This window comes from Penaeus vannamei, chromosome 26 (assembly GCF_042767895.1).
Source record: "Penaeus vannamei isolate JL-2024 chromosome 26, ASM4276789v1, whole genome shotgun sequence".
NCBI classification, from domain to species: domain Eukaryota; kingdom Metazoa; phylum Arthropoda; class Malacostraca; order Decapoda; family Penaeidae; genus Penaeus; species Penaeus vannamei.
In genome coordinates, this window is record NC_091574.1 from 4501663 (window position 1) to 4513579 (window position 11917).

Here is an 11917-nt window from a genome sequence, read left to right on the forward strand (position 1 = left end):
GAATAATTATAAAGTAAAATGTTCATTGCGGAACTAATATTTTACCTTAGAAGAACGCCAATAGTTTTAAATTAAATCCATGACATTTGCCATTTAAAGTTATATATAAAAAAAGAAAATCAACTCTTCAAGTGAAATATCTTGTGCAAAGCTAGATTACCTCCTGACCTAAATTTAGAAAATGATCTAAACCGATGACTAATAATACTAATCAGACTAGAATACGATTCAGTCTAGACGCAACACGCGATCATCCATTCATAAAACGCAGGAGCTCTAGATGTCCACACACGAATCCGAGAGCAGGCGCGAACGTGCATAAAATAACATCTTCCCACGCTCTCTCGTAAACAGAAGGTCTTGGCGCTCATATGAGTACTTTTTGTCTCGTTTTCCCCTTGTACTTGAGGCAAAATGAGAAGCCCTTGTGCGTGCGTCACTTAGGGAATAGTACCTCGACATCCCCAGAAAGAGGAGATTTAAAAAATGCGGAAACGTCGAGGATTCGCCTCCGTCATAGATCGTCGTTGCTCTGACGTCACGAGTCCGGAAGCGACCGCGGGCTGGACTTCCATCTTCGTGAATGATATTTTAACCCTGCGCTCTCTGTGTGGCAGATTCTACTCTTGTTTTTTTTGTTTATTTTTGTTGATATGTGGAGTTTGTCTTTGTTATGGTTATAATGGTTATACTGAGTTTTTATTTTTTTTGCTATTAGCATCTTACAAGTTGCCTTCATTACGATTTTTTAATCCTTACCCTCGTTATTATCGTTATCATTATCAACCTTGCTAATGTCGATGAAATTTTCATTAATATTGCTACCATTATCATGGGCATTATCTGTATATTACGTTTTTACTGTTATTTTAATCACCATTGATCACATTACTATAATGATTTTTTTAAGTTATCGTCATTATTGATGGATCGCTATTACTATCAAAATTTATCTGCTTTGTGTGAGATATAAGTATGACTGGGACAGTTCAAGTAATTCTCTTTAAATCCTTCTTTCTAATTTTATTACCATAGTCATTTTTTTATAATGATAACACCATTGTTGTCATTATTACTATGAATTTGTTATCATCATCAACAACATCATCAAGATTGTTAACATCAGTATCACCATCACTAATTTTTTTTATTAGTAGCACGTATTAATCTTATTATGACAGTGCCACTAAAATTTATTAATAATGAAAATAACGAAGGTTGTTTTCCACAGTGAATTAAACGCACATTCACAAGTACCAGATTTATGGCGTTCTGTTAAAAATAATCCGTATTTCTGCAATCCCTCTCCTTGTTAAACGTGTAATGGAGGAAAATGAAGACATATTCGTAATTCTCATTTTCATCCGCAATAAGAGGAATAATTCTTTCCATCAAGAAGACAAATGCGAATTCACACGATGCATTTATGTCCAAAACAACGACCTTTATGCTCCTCTGTTTGACCCTCACAAGACCCTCCTCACAAGACGCCCTCCTAACATGCACTTGTGGCGAGAAGCAGCAATAATGGTAAGAGGTTTCTCGACACGGCTGGGAAAAAGAGGCTTTAAGCTGGATGCGAACGAGGATGGCACGCTGTTGCCTCCCTGAACGTAAACACCGTCCGTAAGACTGGTTTTGCGGTGAAAAAGAGCACTAGGAGAAAAAGAAGAAGAAAAAAAGTTAGTATTCAAACTCGCCGAGCGTGAGATCGCACTACCTTGCCTCCGCGATGGTACTTGTTACATAAGTGCCAACGACTATTATTACTTGTCAAAAAAAGAAGAAAAAAATCACGGCACACTTAAATGTAAGTACTATCTAAACCCCCCCCCCCCTTCCTTTCCCTCAAACCTATCCCTACGTAGAGAGAAACAGCCTTCGAGGCGATAGTGTCGAAAATCCCATCCCTCGCCCTAACGCTTCAGCCCTTCCGACCCGCATGCAGCCCTGTCTTGCGCCTTCCCCGAGCGTCGCGATAGTCCCAAGAAACGAGCGTGACTCAAGCCGAGGCTTCCGGCGGCGCGCTGCGGACTTAACCCAGCGCGGACGGCGGCGAGGATCAGTCTTGGCCCGCAGACCTTACCGGACACTCGTGGCCTCTCGCGCTCTCGCCGCCTCGAACGGATAACACGCCCGCACGCCCGCCACTCCCGCTCCGAGTTCTCTGTGAGTGTTGGACGCCTGCGCTCTGGGACACGGGCGCTGTGTTGGTGCTTTCTTGTGATTGTTTTTGGTTTGTTAGAAATTTTAAATTGCTTCCAGTGTTTTTTTTTTCTGTTTCTTTCAAGTGATTTGTTGTGGTAAACTCACAAAGTTTACCACGAGTTTTTGGTATGGCACAGTGACGGTCCTCGGGTTGTTAACGAGACAAGAGAGCCAAATGGTTGTTCTTCCCAAGCCAGGATATAAACCATCGGAATTAATTCGGATAATTACCAAAGGCGAAGATGGATATTCTTGAAACTGATCTTGGATTCGTTCCTTCAGCCTTCGTGGAAATGTTAAATACGAAAGATTATGAGTAACGATTTTAGGACCTGTGTTTAACATGGATGAATTTCTAGAATTTTCGAGTAAATGAGGCTAACGATGTCTCAATAATGATAACAGCAAGGATAATCGTACTAATTTTTGTTTGTCTTTAATATTTCCCAAGTGATAATTCCCTGTGCGAAGGATTTAGCAACAACTGCGATGTTGCAACTATTATTTAATGTCAATCATGAGCGTTGCTGTCCATACCGGCTTTCGAGCACTTCTATAGATTATAGCAACTGCCTCTGCTAGTATGACTACTATAAGTTACTACTTCAGGGCTATTAGTATTATTGCTAGTGTTGCTAGGATTATTTCGTTATAATAGTTACTTTCTCCTCTGCTTTGATCACTTTCCCACTTCTGCAACAACCACACCTTTTACGGTCACTTGCACTAGTTTCTAGTTTTACCCTATTAATTCTAGCCTCTAGTCTAGTTCCAATTCTGCAATTACTCTTACTATTACTTCCGCCACTATTACACTTGCTATTTACGTGTATCTTAAAGGCGACCATTACCCTTACCACAAACGACTTACCGCGTTACATGACGGAAGAAATCTCTCTATTTATAAACAAAAAACCACTTCCTCGACCTTTTCACACTGTTTTCTCTCCCTGGGAACGTTGGAGTAAGGTCCCACGGCGCCGCTTGCCACTGGAAGGTCGCCAAGGAGAGAGAAGGAACTTGAGAAAATTCATACAAAATTGGAAGAGAGAGAGAGAGAGAAAAAAAAATGAAAATAACAAATGACGAAAGAAAGGCACAAGATAGGTAGTGTGTGTGTGTGTGTGTGTGTGTGTGTGTGTGTGTGTGTGTGTGTGTGTGTGTGTGTGTGTGTGTGTGTGTGTGTGTGTGTGTGTGTGTGTGTGTGTGTGTGTGTGTGTGTGTGTGTGTGTGAGCGAGAGAGAGCGAGAGAGAGCGAGAGAGAGCGAGAGAGAGCGAGAGAGAGCGAGAGAGAGAGAGAGAGAGAGAGAGAGAGAGAGAGAGAGAGAGAGGAGGCTTTGAGTAAAATTCCTTCAAAACTGGAAAAAAAAAGAGACAAGAAGAAGGCGTGTTCCTCAAGGGCGGCTCAAGAAGGACTCCTTGTTTCTCTCTCTCTTCTTCGCTTTCAACCCGTGTGACATATGGGCAGGGGGGAGGGGGGGGGAGAGGGGTGGGGTGCGTATTCCCTCCACGACGGCGCTTTCTCGGCAGCAAATACACACACGCTTCGAAATTCGACCTTCGAACAAAGAACCGATATTAAGTGTTTATGAGTTTCCGGTACGAAGTGCGGGCGACTATTATTCATTTTTTCCATTCTTCGGATTTTCTGCGTTTTTCTCTCCTTTTTTTCCATATTTGGGGGAATTGGTGCACGGAGAGACTAACGGAAGATGTTGACGAAGAAGAAATTCCGTCTTGTTTGCCAAGAGCGCGTGAATACACACACACACACACACACACACACACACACACACACACACACACACACACACACACACACACACACACACACACACACACACACACACACACTACGCACGCGCATACACACACACACAAAACACACACATACAATTACACACAACGCAGGCACACATACCGAAAAGAATGATGAGCAAAACGGCCCCAATTTGCGATATGCGAGTGCGTTCAAAACATCATGAAGCATGACTCGAACGCGGGCTGCAAGAACGACTCAAATCACGGGGCGAATAGCGTGGTTCACGGGGGCGAATAGCGGGGTTAGACTGTAACCTCGTTAAACCAACCAACATCTGACGGAATCACATTGTTCTTGCCTTCCTCTCGGCCAAGCGTGCTTCCGCCAGCCATCTCGGCGACGTTGCAGGCGCACGTCACGAGAGGGAGAGGGAGAAGGAGAGGAAGAGGGAGAGGAAGAAGACGAAGGAGAAGAGGGAGAGGGAGAAGAAGAAGGAGAAAGAAAAGGAGAGGGGGAAGAAGAAGAAGGAGGAGAGAGAGAGAGAGAGAGAGAGAGAGAGAGAGAGAGAGAGAGAGAGAGAGAGAGAGAGAGAGAGAGAGAGAGAGAGAGAGAGAGAGACGGGAGGACAATTCGTCGCTATCACGTGCAAATTCAAGCCCTCACCCTGACCTGCATCTTTCCCCCCCTCGTCTTAATCCCCGTCTTCCTCCCTCACTCCCTCCAACTCCTCTTTCCTCCTTCGAAACTCCCCCTCCTTCCCTCTTACCCTCCACCCCTCTCTTCTCCTTCGAACTCCCATTTACTCCGCCTTCCTCCTTCGAGCTCCACTCCCTCTCTGCTTCCCTCCTTCTTCCCCTCCCTCTCCCCTTCCTCCCCTCCCTCTCCTCTTCCTTCTCCCCCTCCTTCCCCCCTTCCTCTCCTCTCCCTTCCCCCCTTCCTCCCCTCCCTCTCCTCTCCCTTCCCCCCTTCCTCCCCTCCCTCTCCTCTCCCTTCCCCCCTTCCTCCCCACCTTCCTCCCAGGATCTACGCTATTAGAGCACCTAATGTCCTCCTGCAGGGGCGGGATGCCAAGGTTCCCCTAGGACTGACTTTCCGCCGCGACCGCCCGGGTGAAGGCTAGGGGGGAGGGGGTGAAGGGAGGGGGAGTGTAAAAGGGGGGGGCAGGGGGTGAAGGGAGGGGGAGTTTAAAAGGGTGGGGGCAGGGGGTGAAGGGAGGGGGAGTGTAAAAGGGGGTGGGCAGGGGGTGAAGGGTGGGGGAGTGTAAAAGGGGGGGGGGCAGGGGGTGAAGGGAGGGGGAGTATAATAGGGGGGCGGGAGTCTACAGGGGGAGGGGGTGAAGGGAGGGGGAGTGTAAAAGGGGGGGCAGGGGGTGAAGGGAGGGGGAGTGTAAAAGGGGGGGGGCAGGGGGTGAAGGGAGGGGGAGTATAAAAGGGGGGCGGGAGTCTACAAAGAGAAGGGGTTAAGAGGAATTAAGAAGACTTCAAAGAGGAGACAAGAGAGGGGGGAAATATAACCTGGGCGAGAGACATGTAAAGAAGGAGCCCGAAAGGTTCCCACAGGATGTAATCTCTTCTCGAGTACTGTTGAAGTTAGTGACGTCATTGCAAACTCGGTCGCTGATTGGCTCTTCGTGACCCTGGAAGGCGCCATGTTTACCTTTTTGGCGCCATTTCTCTCCTTCGGCGACTTTCACACGCGAAACATCTTTCTTTTCGGCGTCGCCAATTTCTCCGCCAATTTCTCTGCCAATTCTCACAGTCTTCATCCTCTCCTTCCAGGTCTGCAGGGAGCGTGAAGGACAAAAGCAAAATGTGTTCGCTAAAAGCCGTAATAGGGTGTGGCATCTTCTTGGCTGTCCTGGACATCGTAAGTTTCATTTAGATGTTTTTTTTTTATAGTAATTAATTGTCAAATGGTATATTTTTTATAGTAATTAATTGTCAAATGATATATTTTTATAGTAATTAATTGTCAAATGATATATTTTTATAGTAATTAATTGTCAAATGATATATTTTTTATAGTAATTAATTGTCAAATAATGTATGTATAGATAAGTGAATGACAAACAGCAAACAAAACAAAAAAATTATATTTAAATGCTTCTCGTAAAAAAAGGAAGAAGAATAAGAAAAACGTAATATTTTGAAAGTGAAATTTTGTTACATACTTGATAAATATACATCTCTGACATCATACAGAGTTCAAAAAAAACAAAAAACGTATGTTAACATCCATTGTTTTGTGTCTCGGTTTCATTGTTTCCCGGTCTCTTATTACCAAAAATGTATACACGTGTACAATTCATTCTTTTTTTTTTTTTCTTTTTCGTCCGGCCTCACACTCCACAACCTCAACTAAACGCTAAAACTTTCTCCTTTTCTTTGCAGTTCCAAGGGTTGATAACTCTAGGGTGGTATGGCTACCGTTTCGTGTGGTATTACTTCTATTTGTGCCCCAGAGAGCTGCCCATTGACGAATGCCACGCCGAGAAATACCACTACGAACAGTGTAAGTAAAAGAAAAGTAAATGAAAATGAGAACATAAAAAGATAAAACAACAAGAATTAGAGTAACGACGAAATCTTATATCTATTTATGTATATATATTTTTTTTACATATTCGTTTTCATTTCCATACAGTTTGGCCCGCGTCGCTTGTGCTATAAATACTCTTATCATTATTGTAATTTTTTTTCTTCTGATTGCGATGAATCATGCTGATGGCGTCTGATTGAGAAATGGGAAATGGTGGCTTTGATAATGGTGATAATATTCCGACGCAAAAGGTAATGGTTTTGTTTGCCTTCCAGTGTACACTCTCCGTACTTACATCGGCATCGGTGAGGGCGCCGTGACTCCGATCTTCGCTGTTATTTACATCGTTGCTCTCGTCAGGGTAAGTAGATGGCTGTTGGTTGGCGTAAGTAGATGGCTGTTGGTTGGCGTAAGTAGATGGCTGTTGGTTGGCGTAAGTAGATGGCTGTTGGTTGGCGTAAGTAGATGGCTGTTGGTTGGCGTAAGTAGATGGCTGTTGGTTGGCGTAAGTAGATGGCTGTTGGTTGGCGTAAGTAGATGGCTGTTGGTTGCCGTAAGTAGATGGCTGTTGGTTGCCGTAAGTAGATGGCTGTTGGTTGCCGTAAGTAGATGGCTGTTGGTTGCCGTAAGTAGATGGCTGTTGGTTGCCGTAAGTAGATGGCTGTTGGTTGCCGTAAGTAGATGGCTGTTGGTTGGCGTAAGTAGATGGCTGTCGGTTGGCGTAAGTAGATGGCTGTCGGTTGGCGTAAGTAGATGGCTGTTGGTTGCCGTAAGTAGATGGCTGTTGGTTGCCGTAAGTAGATGGCTGTTGGTTGCCGTAAGTAGATGGCTGTTGGTTGCCGTAAGTAGATGGCTGTTGGTTGGCGTAAGTAGATGGCTGTTGGTTGCCGTAAGTAGATGGCTGTTGGTTGGCGTAAGTAGATGGCTGTTGGTTGGCGTAAGTAGATGGCTGTTGGTTGGCGTAAGTAGATGGCTGTTGGTTGCCGTAAGTAGATGGCTGTTGGTTGCCGTAAGTAGATGGCTGTTGGTTGCCGTAAGTAGATGGCTGTTGGTTGGCGTAAGTAGATGGCTGTTGGTTGCCGTAAGTAGATGGCTGTTGGTTGTCGTAAGTAGATGGCTATTGGTTGCCGTAAGTAGATGGCTGTTGGTTGCCGTAAGTAGATGGTGTTGGCTGCGCTCTCTCACAGGCACGAAGGCAGACGGTCTGAGACAAGATTGAAAACATGTGTAAACATAGAAACAGATATGTGTAAACGAACAAAAAGGACATCAGTACATGTGTAAACACATCCAGATAAACACACACACACACACACACACACACACACACACACACACACACACACACACACACACACACACACACACACACACACACACACACACACACCCTCCCCCCACAAACTTCCCAACACACGCACAAACACAGAGAGACAAACACGAACGGACAAGACGCGCGCACAAACAAACACGCAAACACGCCCTCGAGCCACACACACACCGACGCAAAATCACCACCGTTCTGCCCGAGAGCTGAGCGTAAGAGCCACCGTGGGATGAGAGAGAGCAATATGATCCAGTTTTTATTGATTCATTTATTCCTTTTTATCTATTCCGCGGCGTCGTTCGATGATCCTCGCGGTATGAATACACCGTTCTCGATTCCTTCCTAACGCGAGCCACTTCTCTCCTCAGCATAAGCCGTGGCTCGCTTGGTGCTGGCTCATCAAGGCCTTCGGCGCCCTGGGCATCAACGTGTACTTCCTCAGCCAGTGGCTCATCAGACTCAAGAACTTCGACCACCTTAGAGCCATCAGACCGGTGAGGTTTTTTTTTCCCTTTTTCATGTGGGTTGGTTGTGGGCAGTTGGTATTAGACTTATTTCGTTGTCTTCTAGGATTTTATTTTTCCTTTCTGTCTCTGTCTGTCTGTCTGTTTGTCTCTGTCTGACTGTCTGTGTGTGTGTGTGTGTGTATCTGTCTCTGTCTGTCTCTCTTCCTCTCTCTCTCTCTCTCCCTCTCTCCCTCTCTCTCCCTCTCTCTCCCTCTCTCTCTCTCTCTCTCTCTCTCTCTCTCTCTCTCTCTCTCTCTCTCTCTCTCTCTCTCTCTCTCTCTCTCTCTTTCTCCCTCCCTTCCCCCCACTTTCTCACTTCCCCGCTCTGTTTTTATCGTTCTATGATAAGGAAATAAGGAAATAGTGTAGGTAGTTCACTTAGTTCCACGAGGCAGATGTCCGTGGCGGATCAAAACTTTCGCCGCCAAACAACTCACAAAAAGAGTAGGAATTAAAGATAAAAAGGCTGTTTTTCGTCCGGATGAATTTACTGCAGCTTAAACATACATAATTGCGCCATTAGGAGTACTCCACCCACTCCGCCGGCCTCCCGGAGCGGAAACAAAAAGCGCGCACGTCAGCCGAAAGGCCGCGACGTCAGCGGAAGGTCAGGCTCGCGACTGACGCTTTCCTCTCGTTTCAGGAGTACGACCAGCAGTTCCTGTGGATGGGCATCGGGCTGACCCTGGCCGAGGTGATCATCCTGCTCCTCTTCTGCCTCATTGGGGGCATCTTCACGTACAAGGTGTGCGAGGAGCGCCGCAGGAGCAGGCGCAGTCTGCACCGCATCCACAAGATGGGCCGCGGCCGCGCCACGGCGCCGCCCCTCGACGGCTACGACGACGAGTCCTCGATCGTGCGCGCCAACATCGAGGAGCAATTCCTGAACCACGGCCTCCACGACTCCACCAACAAGCTGCCGCTCCCCGGATCCACCAGCAGCATGGACGAGGTCGGGCAGGCCAGCACGCTGAGGCCGAACACGCAGGTCTAGGTGCCAGGGAGGCCGCCCTTGCCTCTGGCGGCCGTCAGAGGCATGAGAAGTGTTCAGTCCGCCTGCGATGCGACGGGATCTGAAGGAGGCGCTGTGCCTGCGGGGCCGCCCTCAGGCCGAAGGCTCCGGCTGCGCGGCGGCACAGCGGTCGCGAGGGTCTCTCTGTCCAGGTATTCATCGCCCTTAGCTTTAGGAAGGATTCATTGAGTCGGAAGTCAAGTGCAAGGCATTTCCCCGAAGCAGAGAGATGTTGGATCTGCATTTGCTGCAACAAAGGTCACTGCTGGAGGAGTTTATCATCGAAGTCAGACTTCATTGCTAGAGTGCCAAAGATATTCCTTAATGCCAGTAGAGGGGACTCGACCCCCCCCCCCCCCTCCCCGCCCCCACGGAAGTGCCCTGCGTCCTACGTCTCCTGCAGGTGCTGCCGACTTGTCGAGTCATTTATTCCGTGTACATAGATAGGTGTATATACTAGGTCCTCAGATTTCCTCTCTTCTTTTCTTCTTTTCTCTTGTGTATATGTTGATAGTGATGCATCAACTACAACCAAGTTACACGTGTATGACCTTTTTAACAGAGTATTTTTCGTGAAGATATAAGTCGCTGTGTTTAGGTTAGGATTAAAGTTGCACTCGCTCTGTCGAGCTCGATTCGGAGCCCACCAAGAGAGATAGGCCTATGCGATTTTTACATTTTTTTAGGAGAATATATATGTGTGAAATATAGAAGTTTTCTGACATAATTTTACTACCAGATGTATATTATATTTAATAATAAAAACCCTTTAATATGAAAATATTATCTATTCTTTAATCCATTTCCTCGAGAAACATATTTGTGTAATGATTTTGTTCCAATATTGTGGAGAATAAACTCTACTGATTGAACAAAACCAAATGTGGAGAAACTATCAATAAAACAGAAAATAAATACAAAACGTACGACAGTCACGCTTAATCATTCTAGCATATCAACGAGTATTTCCTGAGACATATTTTTCTAATTACAGTAATGATAATAACATTGATAGTATCAATGGTTTCGCAAATTATCAGTTGCAGGCAATGGGCGTTTTGCTGTTTCGGAAACTTGAATGCGTTCTGACCCATTGTTCATAAATATATATATATATATATATATATATATATATATATATATATATATATATATATATATATATATGTGTGTGTGTGTGTGTGTGTATATATATATGAGTATGTCTATATGTATATGTATGTATATATGTATATATGTATATATATATCTATCTATATCTGTATCTATCTATCTATCTATCTATATATATATGTATATATGCATGTATGTATGTGTGTGTTATGTTTCTTTTAGTTAATCAACTTCAAAGATTCGTCTTAAGAATAACTCATTTTAGAGATTCATCCTGAGAATGACCGTCACAACATAACCTAGTTTTAAAAATGTTTTTGAGAACGTCTTTGAAAGAATAAACCTCCTTTACGACCATTATATCTTAATAGCAAATCTTGCGTTGTATTTACGTCTTAAGCACACGTAGTAAAACACTTCCGAGGTTGCATTCCTTTCGACCGAGGCCGCCATTCGTCACCAACTTTCCTGAAGAGACGGTCGAGGCAGCTGGCAACTCGACAGGAAGTAGGCGGAAGAGGACAGCCTAGTGACGTCATATACGCAATGACGTAACATTAGTATGACGTCATACTCTCTCTCTCTCGGCAACGTGCGTTTACTCATACGTCTGGCACGCCCGATTATTTTTGTTCAAGGTGAACGAGTATTTCTGAACGTTTTCTGAGAGATGGGTGTTGGTTTCAGGTATACTAATCTACATGTGTGTTCGAAATTATTATTTTGTGATTAATAGTAATAAGATAAGAATGGGAGAAAGGATAGATACAGAGAGGAAGTGTGAGAGGAAAGCCGAATGAAATAGAAGGAACGAATGAAGGATAGACAGGAGCAAGTGTGCACTTACAATGTATATATAGATATTAGTTGATTAAAGGAAAGATAGATAGACTGAAAGATATGTTGATAAGAACACAGACTGATAAATAGATGTCCTGAGAAGAACCAGCAATTATCTGTTAACAGTGTAGAATACAAGCAAGACAAGATTCTCATACAAAACCTAATTAATATGGCTGAATTTCATTTAACTTGGAAGTCATTCATAATCGCCAGAAGGATTAGACAGCGCTAGTCCTTTCCTAATTACATTAATTCAGCCATGCTCATCACAATAATTTGGTATTTTTTTTGCACAGTTTGGCACTACCAAAGCATATTCCTTTGTGAGAAAGCACGGACAAGAGGAAGGGGGGACTGACAAATACTGTTCGTTATAATCACTCCAAATGAATAACCTTTGCTGGATATAAAGCGCATTGTCATATATTTCCGTTATTCCATTTCCTGGACCTTGAAATGGACTGTGTGCTATTCTGTGTTTTAGCGAAAATAATAAGGCATAGAGGTGACTCCGCAAAACTCTTTGTGACTCAGAGAGAAAGTCCAGGTGAAGAAAGTCTTTGTCTGTTGCTAGGCGAAAAGGAAAGAATGGATACTGTATTGACACC

The 11917-nt window shown here is 44.6% G+C and overlaps 1 protein-coding gene across 1 annotated transcript; it reads left to right on the top strand.

The window, feature by feature from the left end:
* Window positions 1–1685: 1685 nt before the first annotated feature.
* On the top strand, window positions 1686–10134 carry LOC113813063 (uncharacterized). The gene is made up of 7 exons (XM_070139979.1): window positions 1686–1810; window positions 1949–2169; window positions 5749–5836; window positions 6361–6481; window positions 6784–6869; window positions 8204–8329; window positions 8985–10134. Exons 3-7 carry the CDS (start codon window positions 5780–5782, stop codon window positions 9333–9335), a joined length of 741 nt encoding a protein of 246 aa, XP_069996080.1. The 5' UTR covers window positions 1686–1810; window positions 1949–2169; window positions 5749–5779; the 3' UTR covers window positions 9336–10134.
* The last annotated feature ends 1783 nt before the right edge of the window (window positions 10135–11917 follow it).

Coding starts and splice junctions, on each gene's coding strand:
- LOC113813063 (XM_070139979.1), top strand. CDS start 5,780: ATGTGTTCGCTAAAAGCCGTAATAGGGTGTGGCATCTTCTTGGCTGTC. Junction 5,837..6,360: donor TCTTGGCTGTCCTGGACATC/GTAAGTTTCATT, acceptor TTTTCTTTGCAG/TTCCAAGGGTTGATAACTCT. Junction 6,482..6,783: donor GAAATACCACTACGAACAGT/GTAAGTAAAAGA, acceptor TTTGCCTTCCAG/TGTACACTCTCCGTACTTAC.